This window comes from Amblyraja radiata, chromosome 1, assembly GCF_010909765.2.
Source record: "Amblyraja radiata isolate CabotCenter1 chromosome 1, sAmbRad1.1.pri, whole genome shotgun sequence".
Lineage (NCBI taxonomy): Eukaryota > Metazoa > Chordata > Chondrichthyes > Rajiformes > Rajidae > Amblyraja > Amblyraja radiata.
The window spans coordinates 177,285,774-177,302,789 of NC_045956.1; the positions used below are offsets into that span (position 1 = coordinate 177,285,774).

Below are 17,016 nucleotides of genomic sequence, written 5' to 3' on the forward strand. Positions count from 1 at the left end.
GAGATGGCCCGGTCTTTCTCCCCGCCCCCGAGGCTGTCAGGTGGGAGCCGGTGAAGCTGGGGGGCGGTGACGGTGATGCTGGGCTGCTACACTCGCAGCCCCTGTAGCAGCTGGTTGGGGAGTGTCGGCTGGTGGGGAAGCAACGGCAGACGCGGTCTCTCAGTCCCGGTGGGCAGCTCCGGGCAGGTCCTGCGAAGGGAAAGCGAGGGCCGAGGCTGCTGCGCCGCTGGCTGCTGCGGTGGGCCAGGGACGCGGTCGGGCGACCCTGGCAGCCTGCGGTCTACTAGGCCAGGCATAGGTGGAAGGGGACAGGGCCCAAGATGGCGGCAGAGCCCAAGACGGCGGCAGGTCCCAAGGTGGTGTCCGGTTGCCGCGCAGAGTTGATGGCTACACACATAGCGCTAATTACCGTAGCTGGGCTGGGCTGTCGGCTGCAGACATCAGGTCACCACCAATCTGAAATCCAAAATACGTTTTGGAACATCGGGTCACCAATGTAGAGGCGCAAACGTCGTGAATAAATTGATTGTTTATTCAGGCATTGTAAGTTAGAAATACATGGACAAGATACAAGATACAAGATAGATTTATTCATCACATGTGCCAGATGGCACAGTGAAATGAAATTCCCATACAGCAATACAATATAAAAAGGGACACAACACACTATAGGGTTTGACATAAAACATCCCCACACAGCAGAATCAAAGTTTCCCACTGTGTGGGAAGGCACCAAAGTCAGCAAAGACATTTAGCGCTCTAACATAGTTGTTTTTGCTGAGAGGCTGTTGCCTCGTGGGCTCGGTTGTGCTCCTGCTGCGGTGGCAGGACACTCATGAAGTCAGAGGAAGCAGAAGAGCGAGAGAGGGAAGGTCAGGACTTATATACTAGGCCACACCCACATATATCTCGTGACTCCTTCCCAGGGATGCTGACGATTCGTATAGCAGGAGAGGCTGAACCACTAGGTGCCGCTACAGTCTCTTGCGAAGAGACAATGACAGCAGGGATGAAAATGGTTGCCCTGCTGCTGCTGTCAATCGAATATCCATTGTAAACTTAGAAGAGCTGCTGGTCAAGCAATACAATCAAGACTTCAGTGAAAAAACCAGCAAGGAAACAGAGGAAATATCCAAAGAAGAGGTAAAGTTCTTGGTTATTATGAATTGCTCAGCAAAGATGATTGACGTCATTTTGTTTGGACCTCAAGGGGTCCAAATGACAAATAAATTGTATCGTATCGACGGACACTATTGTCTAGACTTACCTTTCAAACAAGGAAATGTCAGTTTGCTGAATGATTATGCTGAAATGGTACTAGTGGACCAGCTGAATCGGAGTGTTGGAGAGCTCTGGTACATCCCTCACCATGGGGTGTATCACTCAAGGAAGGAACCTTGAGAGTGGTCTTTGACTGTGGGGCAGTCTTCAAAGGAGTATAACTTAACTGCCAATTGCTGCAGGGTCCAGACTTTACCAATTTATTCATTGGAGATCTTATCAGATTCAGACAAGAACTGGTGGCTTTGATTGCTGATATAGCAATGTTTCTTCAGGTCAAGGTATCAGAAAAGCATATTGACTATTTGCGTTTCCTGTGGTGACCTGAGGGTGATGTGCAGCAAAATCTTGTTGAATACCGGATGAAGGTACATCTTTTTGGACAGTGTCATCACCAAGTTGTGCAAACTTTGCATGAAGGAAGACTGCTGAAGATAACAAAGCTCACTTTCCAGCAGGGGTGACAAACACAGTAAAGAACAACTTCTATGTAGATGATTATTTAAAATCCATGCTTTCGGAACAGGAAACAGTTTGGATGGCAAATGACCTGACTTCCCTCTGCCAAATGGGAGGATTCATGCTGTCAAATTGGATCAGTAACAGCCGTGCTGTATTGCCAACCATTCCTCAAGAAAACAGAGCCAAGGAGACCAGGGAGTTGGATTTGGACAAAGACAATTTGCCTATGGAAAGGGCACTGGGATTGTACTGGTACTTTGAAACAGATGTTCAAGCTCAGAATTGCAGCACAGGAACGACCATCAGAGCTGCCAAGTAGTATGGATTTTCCATATTTTGTACGGAAATGCGATAAGAATACTGATGTTCAGATTGGCTTTATAAAATACGGATTTAAAAAAAATCGTCCTTACTTCCTGTTTCATAATAATAATAATAATAATATATTTTATTGTCATTGCACATCAGTGCAACGAGATTAGGTATGCAGCTTCCAACCGATGTCAAAAAAAAAAAAAGATAAATAAACTGTGCGACGTGACCATCTGAGGGAGACAGTCCAGGTGGGATGTGGGGGGCACTCAGCAGGGCCGGTTCAGAGCCGCTATAGCTCTGGGAATGAAGCTGTTTCTGAGTCTGGAGGTTTGGGCGTAGAAGGCCTTGTAACGTCTGCCGGAGGGAAGTAGTTCGAACAGTCCATTACAAGGGTGTGAGGAGTCTTTATGGATGCTGACGGCCTTCCTGAGGCACCGTGTGTGGTAGATGCCCTCCAAGGCTGATAGCTGTGTCCCAATAATCCTCTGCGCTCTGTGGACGACGCGCTGAAGAGCTCTCCTCTCCGCCTCCGTGCAGCTGAGATACCACACATAGATGCCATACATTAATATGCTCTCTGTGGTGCAGCGGTAGAAGGTTGTCAGCAGCTGTTGGGGCAGACCAGTCTTTTTTAATGTCCTCAGGAAGAACAGTCGTTGCTGTGCCTTCTTGACCAGCGCAGTGGTGTTGGTGGACCATGTGAGGTCCTCTGAAATGCGAGTGCCCAGAAACTTAAAGCTGGACACTCTCTCCACACTTTCCCCGTAGATGGAGATTGGAGCGTATTCTCCATTATGGGACCTCCTGAAGTCAATAATCAGCTCCTTGGTCTTGGAGGTGTTTAGTGACAAGTTGTTACGTGTGCACCAGTCCGCCAGGTTCTGCACCTCCACTCTGTATTTTGTTTCATCACCGTTGGTGATCAGCCCAATCACTGTTGTGTCGTCTGCAAACTTCACGATGGTGTTGGTGTCGAATGCAGGAACACAGTCGTGAGTGAAGAGGGAGTAGAGCATGGGGCTTAGTACACAGCCCTGTGGTGTGCCGGTGCTCAGGGTGATAGTGGAGATAGCCCAGGCAGTGAGTCCGCATTCTGCGGTCGCTCCGTCAGAAAGTTCTGGATCCAATCGCATATCGGCGAGCTGAGGCCTAGCTGGTGGAGTTTGGTGGTGAGCTTGGTAGTGATGACCGTATTGAATGCAGAGCTATAGTCAATGAAGAGCATCCTTACGTACGTGCCCTGTCTATCCAGGTGAGTCAGGACAGTGTGAAATGTCAGAGAGATGGCATCTTCTGTCGATCTATTTGCCCTGTATGCAAATTGATGAGAGTCCAGTGAGGCAGGGATGCTGGATTTGATGTGGGAGAGGACCAGCCTTTCGAAGCACTTCATTGGTATTGGAGTTAGGGCAACCGGGCGGTAGTCATTCAGGTTGGTGACTTTAGCCTTCAGCCATGATCATATTGAATGGCGATGCAGGCTCGAAGGGCCGAATGGCCTACTCCTGCACCTATTTTCTATGTTTCTAGACTTTTTCGGCACCGGCACTATGGTAGCTGTTTTCAGGCACTTGGGGACCGTTGCCAGAGATAGAGACAGATTAAAGAGTTCTCGTGAATACCTCCGCCAGCTGTACAGCACAGTCCTTTAGTACCCTTCCCTGGAATCCATCCGGGCCTGCAGTCTTGCGTGGATTGATCCTACGCAGAGCGCACTGTACCTCCTGAGTGCTCAGTGTTAAGGCCTGTCCCTCCGCCATGGCCGGGGTTATTCCACTCCTGGTAGTGTTGCCAGTTTCGAAGCGGGCAAAGAAGGTGTTTAGTTCGTTGGCCAGTGCGATATCACCGTGGGGGCAGGCGGGGCTGCTCTTGTAGTCAGTGATGTCCCTGACACCCTGCCACATGCTTCTGGTGTCCGCGGTATTGAACTGGTCTTCCACCCTTTGCCTGTGGATGTCTTTGGCCTTTTTTATACCTTTGTTCAGGTTCGACCTGGCAGCACGGTAGGCAGATTTAAAGGCATCGTTGCGTGCCCTTAGCATCTGGCTGCTTAAAAAATGCAAGGATATAAAAAGTCATACTGTAACTCTAAAAATTATAGCAGATTAAATCTAATTATTTTTTGATCTGCCTGTTCCGCTACAGGTTTAAGCTGAGCGCTGTCAATTTAACGCGTGGGAGTTTAAAGGAACAGCGCTATGGGTTCTAATTATAACGCTACCAGCTGGAGCGCTATTGCCTTTACACATAGCGCTATGGGCTTTACACATAGTGCTATGGGTCACAGACTGTTCGGGGAGGGAGAAGGAGAGAGGGATGGAGGGAATAAGAGAGGGAGGGAGAAAAAAAGGAGGGCGAGAGTGGGAGGAAGAGAGAGGGAGCGGGAGGGAAAGAGGAAGGAGGGAGAGAGAGCGAGGGAGGGAGAAGGAGGCATCCAAAATGGCTTCTCCATCATTATCTGGTGCTAAAAGCAGGAAGCAGCCGTTCAAACTGAAGTATACAAAGAGATGGCAATGAATGCACTGTTAAGTAAGGTGCGTAGAAGACATGTCAATTGATAGTAAAGTTATGCATTCTTGTACTCTTACATGGGTATGACCGCACATAAAAAAAAACAGCATTTTTTTCAGCAAAATGGCACCGCGTAAAAATACTGATTTCCTCAGCAAAATACTGATTTTCAGGTACTAGAATACTGGAATGCTCTGCTAAAACTTTGGACCACACACAACTGGAGCTTAGGACCATGCAGCTCTGGACCATACACAAGACAGGGCATCTTGTCCGTGGTTGGCTCGATATACGGCCCTTTAGGATTTATAGCACCATTTATTCTGCCGGTCAAGCTGATTATGCAAGAGCTCTGTAAAGAAAAACTCGGATGGGATGAGAACATATCGCAAACCTTCTCTCAGCGATGGGCAGGATGGTTAGTAGATCTCAACAAGATGTTGGAATTTAAAGTGGACTGGTGCATGAAGCCTGCAAACTTTGGTCAAATTAGATATGCACACCTGCACCACTTTTTAGACGCAAGCAGAAGTGGCTACAGTACTGTTTCATATCTAAGACTGGAAGATAAGAACAAGGAGGTGCATGTTGCATTCATAATGGTAAAATCCAGAGTGTCACCATTGAAACAAATGACGATTCCCAGAATAGCTGGTATAGACGAGAGCGGCGTGACTCACCCGTTGCAGCGGCCCCTACAGCCTGTCTGTCTTTTTTTTAATTTTGTGTCTAGTTAATGTGGTGTTGGTGTTTTTTAATACTGGTTTTAAATGTGTATATGTGGGGGGCGAGGGGGGGGGAAGGGGGAAACCGTTTAAAATCTCTTCCCTGTACGGGAGACCCGACCTTTTCCCTGTCGCGTCTCCGTTGTCGTTGGGGCCTAGCACCGTGGAGCGGCCTCCAACCTGAACGACCCGGGGGCTCGGGAGACTGCGGAGCTGCGGACTCACCATTGTGGGGCTGGCCGGCCTCGGAGCGTGGGGAGCGGTGGTGACGCGCTGCTGCGACTCTACTCCTGGGGCTCGGAGGCTCCAGCAACGCAGCCGCAGGTCCGGTGGACTGTCGGGACATCGGGAGCTCGCGGGTCCGGTTGAGGAGACTGCATCCCGGAGCTCCCGCAAGGCGACTTCTCCATCCCGTGTCGCGGGGTTGGAACGACCCGGAGCGGGGCCGTACATCGCCCGGCGCGGCTTCATGGCCGTGGGACATTACAGCGCCCGCCGGGGGCTCCAACATTGTGACTTTAGACCGGGAGCGGGGCCATAAATCGCCCGGCACGGCCTAAAATGGCCGTGGGACTTATCATCGCCCGCCTGGGGCTTGGACATCGGGAGAGACATGGAGAACAGGGGAGAGAAAAGACTTTGCCTCCCATCACAGTGGGTTCACTGTGATGGATGTTTGTGTGAATTAAATTGTGTGTATGTCTGTAGGAAATTGTCTTTGTTTGTATGGCTGTGGAAACGGAATTTCGTTTGAGCCTCACTGAGGCTCAAATGACAATAAATATTGTATTGTATTGTAATGGAGCTTACAGCTGTCGTCCTAGCTGTCAGAGTTGACATAATGCTGAGAAAGGAATTACAGTTACCGCTGGATCAATCCATCTTCTGGACTGATTGCTTAAGTACATCAACAACAAAACCAAATGCTTCCAAACATTTATAGCAAATAGGATCTCTTTTGTAAGGGATGCAACTGATGTATTACAATGGAGATATGTAGGCACAAAGGAAAATCCTACAGATGAAGCCTCTAGAGGACTAATAGCCGACCGCTTCTTAAACAACAAGTTCTGGACGATGAAGGATTGCAAACTTTATTTTGTGAAGTTGAAGCAATTTTGAATGATCGACTCATTACCAAGAGTTCTGATGATCCAATGGACCTGGAAGCACTTACACCAAACCATCTTCTGTTGAAATCCAAGCCAATACTACCACCTGGACTCTTTTTGAAGGAATATTTGTGCATTAAACGCAGATGGAGATACGTACAATATATGGCAGACCTTTTTTGGAAATGGTGAACACAAGAATACTTGCCTCTAATCCAAGAACAACAAAGATGATCAAGGGTAAGGAGATGCTTTATACCAGGTGATATCCAGGTTGATTCCAATGCACCACAAGGCTCCTTGCTAATTGGAGATCATACCAGATGCACAAGATCTTGTGCGTACAGTACGACTTCAGACAAAGAGCAACATCTTGGTAAGACCGATAACTAAGATATGTCTGCTCCAAGATGCCAAATAAGAAGGAAAAGAAGAAGATTGAAGAATCACCAGAGAAGATTAAATGCAACACATACATACTTTTGTTTTTGATAATATGTAAAGCTTTTATGGCTCCTTTTAATGTTTATTGGTGATTGTTTTGTTATATACGTAGAACAATTAGGGGCCGGTGTATAGAAGCCATTTATGCTTTGGCTAGTTATTGTTGGCATACTATATTATTTTGTCAAGATATTTCTAGCAGTATTATTTTGAACGCTTGGGGCAGGCATTTGATGCATAGATGGGCCTTACATCTATCATATTGGACAGGGAGTGACCAGATCAGATCAGGCATGGGAGTTGGAGAGAACATAGTTCTTACCAGATAGTAAGAACAGAAAGCCATAATTTGTTTAAGAATAAAGAGGATCTGGTATGTTCATCTTTTTGTCTGTACAATTACTTCAATAAAGAACCAATTAAGCTGGAAATGACGACTGGAAGATCCGTTCTTTTCGTCTGTGTAAGATCATTCCAACTTACCCGTGTAGTAATGGCAACGGAAAGTTGGACATTTAAAAATAAGAAATTTCACAAACAAACAAAAAAGGAAGGAAGGGACAGACAGACTGTTGGCGAGGTAGCTCCTTCCTACACAAATCCTTACTTGCAGCAGATAACAGGTCTATAAACACAGTATTCAGTATTGAGTACACAGTGAATAAATGAAAAAAAGTTTAATGTATAAAAAACCCCAATATTATTTCAAAACATAGCAAAAGCCCAGAGTCCTTAGTGCAACTAAGGCAGTGTGAAGACTTGATGGATGACATACAGATACTTAAAACAAGTATATGTGTTAGCAGGGAACAAAGGACATTTTTTTTTCCACCTAGAGGTTGGTTGCAATGAAGGGTATGTATGCTCACAACATTAAAAAATATCTAATTGAGCTATAAAAGACTGACCAAACCTAGCGTAGATGGGCATGAAGAGCAAGGGACAGAGTAGCCATGTTGTACAAGATTCAAAAGGGGATCGTGGGCATAACTGCAGATAGATACAAAACATACTCAACAGAAAGGAGAACAAGAAAGAGTATTGATATGCAAATAGAAACCCCATTCGCCAGGACAGATATTTATAAGAACTCATTCTTTGTAAGAACCTTAAGGGAATGGAATAAACTAGACAACAATATAATAAAATCACCTTCCCTAGATAGTTTTAAGGGGGCGCTAACAGCACGTTAGTATGCACAACACATCCAAGTTGGCAATATGCCGATTACTGCCCTGCCGACTACAAATTCAGAAGGTTCAAAAACATAGAAAACAGGTGCAGGAGTAGGCCATTCGGCCCTTCGAGCCTGCACCGCCATTCAATATGATCATGGCTGATCATCCAACTCAGTATCCTGTTACTGCCTTCTCTCCATACCCCATGATACCTTTAGCCACAAGAGCCACATCTAACTCCCTCTTAAATATAGCCAATGAATTGGCCTCAACTACCTTCTGTGGCAGAGAATTCCAGAGATTCACTACTCTCTGTGTGAAAAATGTTTTTCTCATCTCGGTCCTAAAAGATTTCCCCCTTATCCATAAACTGACCCCTTGTTCTGGACTCCCCCAACATCGGGAACAATCTTCCTGCATCTAGCCTGTCCAACCCCTTAAGAGTTTTGTAAGTTTCTATAAGATCCCCCCCTCAATCTTCTAAATTCTAGCGAGTACAAGCCGAGTCTATCCAGTCTTTCTTCATATGAAAGTCCTGACATCCCAGGGATCAGTCTGGTGAACCTTCTCTGTACTCCCTCTATGGCAAGAATGTATTTCCTCAGATTCTTGATGGTCAGTATGGATAAGCTAGTCCAAAAGGCCTATTTTTGTGCTATATGACTCCATGAACTTCATTGTGTACAATGCTGGTTATCATATAGGAAGAATACAATTGCATTGGGGAGGGTGCAGAGGAAGTTCACAGTGGAGTTACTGGGATGAAGACCGACTGGACAGACTGGTTTTGTTTTCCTTAGAGCAGAGGAGTTCGAGGTGGGACATGATGCATTTAAAATCATGAGGGATAGATAGATGGGGCAGAAAAATAAGAGTCCTTTCCCCATGGCAGAGTATTGTTGATCAGTGTCGCTCATGTTATGAGTCATGCTTTTGTAGTTACGACCACTAGTTTACTGTAACCCATCCTGCCTGGTTCCCACATTATTAGAGAATCGTGCAAGTATGAAGTTACCGATGGTGTAACATTAATAAAGTCTTTGGACCTTTATCACGGTGTAAGACTTCAGTTATTTGAACAGCAACATCACAACTTGGTGTCAGAAGTGTCAGAGTACACAAACTCACTCCTTGCTTAATTATATTGCTTTTATTTTAATTTATTGTTTTTCAACTGTATTGCAATGGCTTCTCTCAGAAAACCAGAGGTCCTGGTATTTGATGGCGATCTCGCAGAACGTTGGCGTGCATTTGAAGACGATTTCTCAATCTACATTGAAGCGGCTCACCCTACTGCTGATCCTGGTGTTCGAGCGTCAATCCTTCTTAATTTGGCAGGCACAGAAGCTGCTCGTCGTGCCAGAAGATTTTGCTATGAACCGGTTAGAGTTCTGGCTGGTGTCCAGATTGCTCCTGCTGAATCCATTCGAGATCCTGACTGCTTACTGCGCAAATTTCGACAATTATGTGGGTTACAAACAAATTTAGTGATTGAACAGCAACTGTTTTTTTCCCGGTGCCAGAGACAGGGAGAACCTGTGGAGTTATACATCAGTGCACTGAAGCACATCGCAAGTCAGTGCGATTTCAGAAATATATGTGACAGCCTAATCCGTGACCGTATGATTCATGGCATCCGCAATGATAAGTTACGCGACGAGCTTCTGCGGGATGCTGACCTTACCCTAGAGACTGCTGAAAACCGCTGTCGCATTGCTGAAATGGCTGATGCTCACATCAAAGTTTTGGGACACTACTACTCGTGAAGTTAATGCTGCTGGTATGTCTTATCAAATCTCTCCTCGTTTTTCTCACGTGCCGGATGCCAAGTTGAGACTGATTGACAATTGCTTTAACTGTGGGGGTTCACATGCCGCTGTTCGTGACCGTTGCCCTGCGTATGGAAAATTATGTCGATTTTGCAACAAAAGAAACAATTTCCTTATGTGCTGTTGTTCACGTAACAACAGAGTTCAACAAGACAATCTGTTAATACGCTTGGCCGTGAAAGCTCTATCTCAGATTTCTCACAACCAGCTCCCATGGATTTATAAGAAGAAGGGTTTCGGCCCGAAACGTTGCCTTTTTCCTTCGCTCCATAGATGCTGCTGCACCCGCTGAGTTTCGCCAGCTTTTTTGTGTACCTCCCATGGATTTATAGGCTGCTGGCGAATGTAGGTGTTGATGTCGATGTGCATGCTTTGTCTGAATTAATGCATAAACAACTAGACCCCAAGGTCGCTTTGCTCATTAATGGCAAAACTCTTTATCTGAAAGTAGATTCTAGAGCTCGCTGCAATGTTAACTGTCTGGCTGTGTTCCAAAAGTTGCGAAAAACAGAGACTGTTTCTCCAACGGCTGCATCCCTTGTTCCATTCGCAGGAGGTTGAGTGCACCCTATCGGTCAAGTTGAGTTACGCTGCTGTCTTAACTCACCTGTCCACAACCTGGATTTCTATGTGGTTCATGAAAATGTGCCATCTCTGCTGGGTGCCAACGCATGTCTAGACATGGGCCAAATTACCGTCAAACCTTCTGTTTGTCATCTGACTACAGACTGTGACTTAAATCATCAAATCCTGACACAATACAAGGTTTTGTTTGATGATAAGCTGGGCAGGCTGCCTGTCAGGTACACGGACTTGTGACGCCTCACAAACGGACTAGGTGCAGCATGTCTTCAGAATGATGGTAACGGAAATAAGCCTGTTGCCTATGCCTCGCACACTATGACTGACACAGAACAACGATATGCCCAAATTGAGAAAGAGCTGTTGGCGGTTGTTTTCGCCTGCAAGAAATTCAACGATTTTATCTTTGGACACACGGTCACGATTGAAACTGACCACCAACCTCTGATCAGCATTTTTAACAAACCGATCCACGCCTCTCCAGCGCGCCTACAGCAGATGTTGCTGCAACTTCAAAAATATGACATTATTCTGATCCACAAACGCGGTAAGGATGTGCACCTGGCCGACACTCTCTCGCATGCACCCCGGAAGACCTGCGAGGATCCGCCCTCGCCAGACGATTACTTTATTGGAATTTTATGTCTTTTATCCCTTCATCCTATATGGAGGATTTAGTTGCCCACACTGCTGCTGACAGTACTCTACAGTCGCTTACCTCCGTCATTAAGCGTGGCTGGCCAGGCAAGCACTACAACGTTCCGCTGCCAGTCCGGCCTTTCTTTGCCATCCGTGATGAGCTAGTGTTGCAGGATGGCATTGTTTTAAAAGCACACAAGGCTGTGGTCGCTGCTTCACTACACAACAAGTATTTTAACGCTGTCCATGCAGGGCACCCAGGCGCTGAAGTTACTGTCCTACGGGCATGTTTTACTAGCCTGGCATGGCCGACTACATCACCGAGAATATGGCATCCTGTGCAATGTACAACAGCTTGGCACCTCACCAGCAAAAGCAACCACTTCTTTCACATCCGGTACCTGCACTCCCGTGATCTACAGTGGCAGCTTACATATTTGAATGGCATGGCAAGCAGTACCAGGTACTCGTCGATTCATATTCAGGATGGTTTGACATCGATTTCTCAGCAGCCCCACTTATAGCGGGGTGATTTCGAAGTTATCGCCATTTTTCAGTCCATGGATCTCCGGGCAGACTGTTAACTGACAACGGCAGTCATTTCACCATCCAGCACTTCAGGGAGTTTGCTATACGCTGGAATTTCCGCCATATTACTAGCAGCCGTGAATATCCTCAGTCGAATTGACTGGCTGAGCGGGCTGTCAAGAGTGCCAAACAGCTCATGGAACGTTTGTACAGAGCTAATTCCAACGTATTCCTGGACCTGCTCAACTTACGCAACATCTCCCGTGACCCCATTTTGGGTTTACCCGCTCAACGCTTATTGTCGAGGCAGACCCGTGCCACGGTGCCTGTGGCGGATCAGGCATTGATCCCACAGGTGATCCCAACTGAGGAGGTTCAATCCAGGTTACAACATAAGCGTGACATTCAAAAACAATGGTTTGATAAAACAAGTAGGCCACTGCCACCATTGAACAAGGTGGTCCGTTTACAGACTGACAAAGGCCATCACCGTGTTGGTGAGATTTCTGGAATTGCTTCTGAACCACACTCGTATATGGTCAGTGCCAATGGCGCACCTACAGGCGTAACAGATAACATATCTTGCCTGTGAACGAGCCAGTTCCTCCTCCGTATTATCCTGACCGTACAAGTATACTTCCGTCTGTGTCTCGCAGCACTCTTCCACCTATACCAGCACAACAACCCTCGTCTGCAATGGCTCCTCTGCCAGTGACGACTTCGCCTGCACCACAGTCCTGCTTCATCACCTGCTCTGTCCTCGGGGGGGGGGGGGGGGGGAAGGAAGAATGGAGATGGTCTTTATCATACACATGCTGGTCGTGTTTGCAAGACAGTTGTGAAGTACCCGGATTTCTCCCATGGATAACAACTAAAATTTTGCTCATTGCTCACGGTCTATGTCCAACTAGTTATCCTAGCAAAGACAAACCAGAATGAGCAGCTTCAGTACATATTTATTTTGATTTGTTTACTTTTTAATATATAACTAGACCAGGGGGGACCTGTTGGGTCCCGTCCCCTCAACGCACGGTTGCGGTGGGTGGGGGGCCTGCGACGTCACACACACACTAACCACCCCCCGTACACACGGGGGTGAGAGGGGGAGGGTGGGGGGACAGAGGGGGGAAGGGTAGGGGGAGAGAGAGTAGAGGGGAGAGAGGAGGGGTGTGGGGAGACGGGGAAGGGGGGTGGTGGAGGGGAGGGGGGGAAGGGAGGGGAGAGAGGCAAGGGGTAGAGGAAGATGGGAGGAGTGGGGGAAGAAAGGGTGGAGGGGGGAGAGGAGGGTGGAAGAAGGGGGGGTGGCGGGGAGGTGGAGGAGGGGGGAACGGGAGGTAGAGGGGGGAGTGGAGAGGGGGAGAGGAGGGGAGGGTGGGGGGAAAGGGAGGGTGTGGAGGGGAGGTGGGGCAGAGGGGGGGGAGAGAGAGAGGGGAGGGCGGAGAGGGAATAGAGAGGAGGGGGAAAGGGATGGGGTGTAGGGGAGGGGGGTGGAGGAGGGGAGAGGGGGGAAGGAAGGGGGGTAGAGTGTGTGGGGGGGAGAGAGGGTAGGGGTAGAGGAGGGGTGGAGGAAGGGGCGTAGAAAACGGCTGAGAGTTTTTGATCGTCCCCGATTAATAAGCAGTGCCTGCCTTCTTCCCAGATCCCTTGATTGCACTAGCCGCTAGAGCTATAGAAACGTTATAAATGCAATAGATCTCAGATTGGTGAACAATTTTAGTAAGAAAATAATGAATCAGATTTTCAGATGAGGCGATTTTTTAGATCATGAAGTAAATCTCTACCGGAAGATGTAAAGATTTCACCGTTATCGTGTCGGATTTTCGAGGAGATGTGAATGACATATGAAAAAACACACACACACACAAATAAATAAATACCACATCCAAGATCAGAGTTTTATTTATAACTGGACCAAGGGAGACCCGTTGGGTTGCGGGGGGGAGGGACTTTGGCGTCACACACACACACACACCAACCACCTCCCCAGATACACACACGCGCACTAACCCCCCCCCCCCCCCTTTGATATATTAATATTATTAATTAGGTCCTTTTACCCCATCCCCCGCCCTATCCACTCACGCATAACCCCCAACTGCACAGACGCGGCTAGATCCTGACTATAACGTTTCTATAGCCCTAGCGGCTAGTGGAGAGGGAGGGAGGTAGTAGAGGGGGAGGGCTGGTTCCCGCATGCAATCACCACTCGCCCATAGGTCCCAATCTTCACCACTCCCTAGAGAGGGAGGGGGGGGGCATAGAGGGAGGGGGGGTGGGCAGAGAGGGAGGGATGCACAGAGAGGAAGGGGGAGGGCAGAGAGGGAGGGCCCCCTCCCCCCCCCCCTCTCCTCCCTCTCCTCTCCCCCACACTCCTCTCCTCCCTTTCCATCCCCCCTTCCACCCTTTTCGCTTGTCCGCGCCCGTGCTGCGATAACCACTGCCGCCATTTTGTAGAACTTCAAGGAGCCCAGCGGAGCTCGCTGCACGACGAGCACGTGTTCAACGGCTACAGTCCAGAGCCCTGGGGGAGGGCGGGAGGGAGGGATGGCAGCTGGGCCACGTAACCCGCAGCTCGTGGGAAACTGCGGCTGCGCATTGAAAATTCTGTCCAGCTTGCCGCGAGGAGCAGAGGCATCGTGACATCCAGCTCGCTTCAACACGTTAGATTTTAAAAAGATCTCAGATAAGTGAACAATTTTAGTAAAAAAACTCAGGAAATAATGAATCACATTTTCAGATGAGGCGATTTTTGAGATCATGGGGTAAATCTCTACTGGAATATGTAGAAATTTCACTGTTAGCGCGTCGGGTTTTCGAGGAGATGCGAATCACATACTAAAGCAAAGCAAGAATTTCATTGACCTATCAGGGACACATGACAAAAAACTCGAACGCTCTTGAACTTGAACGCTTGTTGAACATATGAAAACACACATACACACACAAATAAATACATCCACATCCAAGATCAGAGTTTTATTTTATAATCGATAGATAGATGTTTGCTCCTTGCAAACTTCTGTGTGGTTTTTAAATGTTTGAAGATTAGAAATTAGTAGTGGCGCAGTGGCACAGCGGTAGTGTTGCTGCCTTACAACGCCAGAGACCCGGGTTCGATCCTGACTAGGAGTGCTGTCCGAACAGAGTTTATACGTTCACCCCCACACTCCAAAGACGTACATGTTTGTAGGTAAATTGGCTTCAGTAGAAATTGTAAATTGTCCCTAGCGTGTGGTGTACGGAGATCGCTGGTCGGCACACACTCAGTGGGCCAAGGAGCTTTTTTCAGCACTGTATCTCTTAACTAAACTAAAAATCTAAACAAATTGTTAGAGTGTATTTCATACTTGGTAATTGTTTACTCTGTGGTCCGTCCTTATAGGAACAATGCATGATTAATTTCACTCCTAATTCTGTTGTATTCCTCTGGGAGGTAGAGTGTTCTCTTCCTTCATTATCCTTTTGGTAAAGCATTCTGCCGAAAGGAACATTCCTGCCAAGTTATTGGCCCGAGTCTCTAAAATCAGTTGCTGCCTGACACTCTGGGTGTCTCATGATTTTCTTTGTTTTTAAACTGCCTTATCAACGTCTTCATTCTGGCAATTATTTGAGCATACTCCAGGCTGTTTCTTTGGAGTTGTAATGCTCTCAAAATGTTCTAATTTTTTCCTTCCAAAAGTTTCACTTTTTTACTTTATTGCCTCATTAATAACTTTCTCTGCCTCAGAGGGCGATGGAGGCAGGTTCTCTGGATGCTTTCAAGAGAGAGCTAGATAGGGCTCTTAAAAATTGCGGAGTCAGGGGATATGGGGAGAAGTCAGGAACGGGGTACTGATTGGGGTTGATCAGCCATGATCACATTGAATGGCGGTGCTGGCTTGAAGGGCCGAATGTCCTACTCCTGCACCTATTGTCTATTGTCTATTGCCTTAAATTTTGCCTGACCATTTTAACAAATCAGTCTTTCTGAACTGTTATATTCTCCTCACTCCTAAGTACATTTCCAACTTTTGTCTGCTGCTAATTTTAAAATTCATTCCTACATTCCCTAAAGTATTCCAAATGCATTTATTAAAGTTTAACTGCTTTGAAGCATATTGACAAATTTTCATTGAAGTAACTTGTTATTTTCTTTTGCAGGTATCGATAGCCGATATAACGAGGGCTGTAGAGAATTGGCAAATTATCTGCTCTTTGATCTGTATAATCAGACAAACATTGGTTCTGATGTTACTGATTTGCCTGAAGAGGTGTTTGATGGTAAATGTATAATCCTTATCTTAACTTGCACATTTGTTTCCAATATGATGCTTTTTTAAGCAAGAGAGTGGGTTGGTATCATTGAAGGAGAATATTCTTTTCTGATTTCACTACAGGGACGACAGATGGCACAATGGGCTAAGTGTTCGGCTGGCAACCGGAAGGTGGCCGGTTCGAATCCCGCTTGGAGTGCATACTGTCGTTGTGTCCTTGGGCAAGACACTTCACCCACCTTTGCCTGTGTGTGAATGTGTGTGAGTGATTGGTGGTGGTCGGAGGGGCCGTAGGCGCAGAATGGCAGCCACGCTTCCGTCAGTCTGCCCCAGGGCAGCTGTGGCTACAGAAGTAGCTTACCACCACCGAGTGTGACTGAGGAGTGAATGAATAATGCGATGTAAAGCGCCTTGAGTATTAGAAAGGCGCTATATAAATCCCATCCATTATTATTATTATTACCATCCCATCTTCAGGCATAAGTCAGCATTGCTGCTAGAGCCATTAGAGATATAATGATACAAAATACCTTGGCCATCAGAATTTAAAAACAAAATCTGAATTCAATGGTGCTTCAAAACAATTATACGTTTTCTCTCAAAATATGTGTTCTCACGATGTCCAATTTCAATTAATGCTATGGTCAAATTTAAGTCCTTTCTCGTTATGGTAACTGCATGGTCCCATCTGGCATTTCCCCCATGCTGAATCTTTATTTCTGTCAGATGACATTAGTTGCTGCGATGGTGTTTGCATGCAATGAACTTTGTTATGCTATGTATTTTATATCGCAATTCTTGACTATATTTCTTGATATTTTTAACTATAAAATGTATAACGTTTTCTATATTGGTATACAAAGAAGATCCCTCAATTCTGTATCTTTGATAATGGTAGAATTACATAATTAATAACTTTGTCAATTAGCAAATCTTGGATTCTTTTGTGGAGTCACATGAAATACAAATTGTTGAAAATACGATAATTAATTTCCCTTTCTGTTTCAGATGTAATCATACTGATAAAGTCTGAGAGTGTTCATCTTTATTGCAACCCGATAAATTATAATTATCTTCTGCCATATGTGGCATACTGGAAAAATCTGCACTTGCACTGTTTGACAGTAAAAGAAGTAAGTAATAACAATGATACAGCT

The 17,016-nt window shown here is 46.5% G+C and overlaps 1 protein-coding gene across 5 annotated transcripts in view; it reads left to right on the plus strand.

Annotated features, from left to right (window-relative positions):
• The window catches only part of dnaaf9 (dynein axonemal assembly factor 9), a 107,301-nt gene that overhangs the window by 16,137 nt on the left and 74,148 nt on the right, over positions 1-17,016 (plus strand). For all 5 annotated transcript variants that reach the window (XM_033035570.1, XM_033035586.1, XM_033035580.1 and 2 more), the window contains 2 exons: positions 15,747-15,866; positions 16,868-16,992. In XM_033035570.1, the coding sequence (XP_032891461.1) occupies positions 15,747-15,866; positions 16,868-16,992 (245 nt within the window). The remainder of the gene's footprint in view (positions 1-15,746; positions 15,867-16,867; positions 16,993-17,016) is intronic.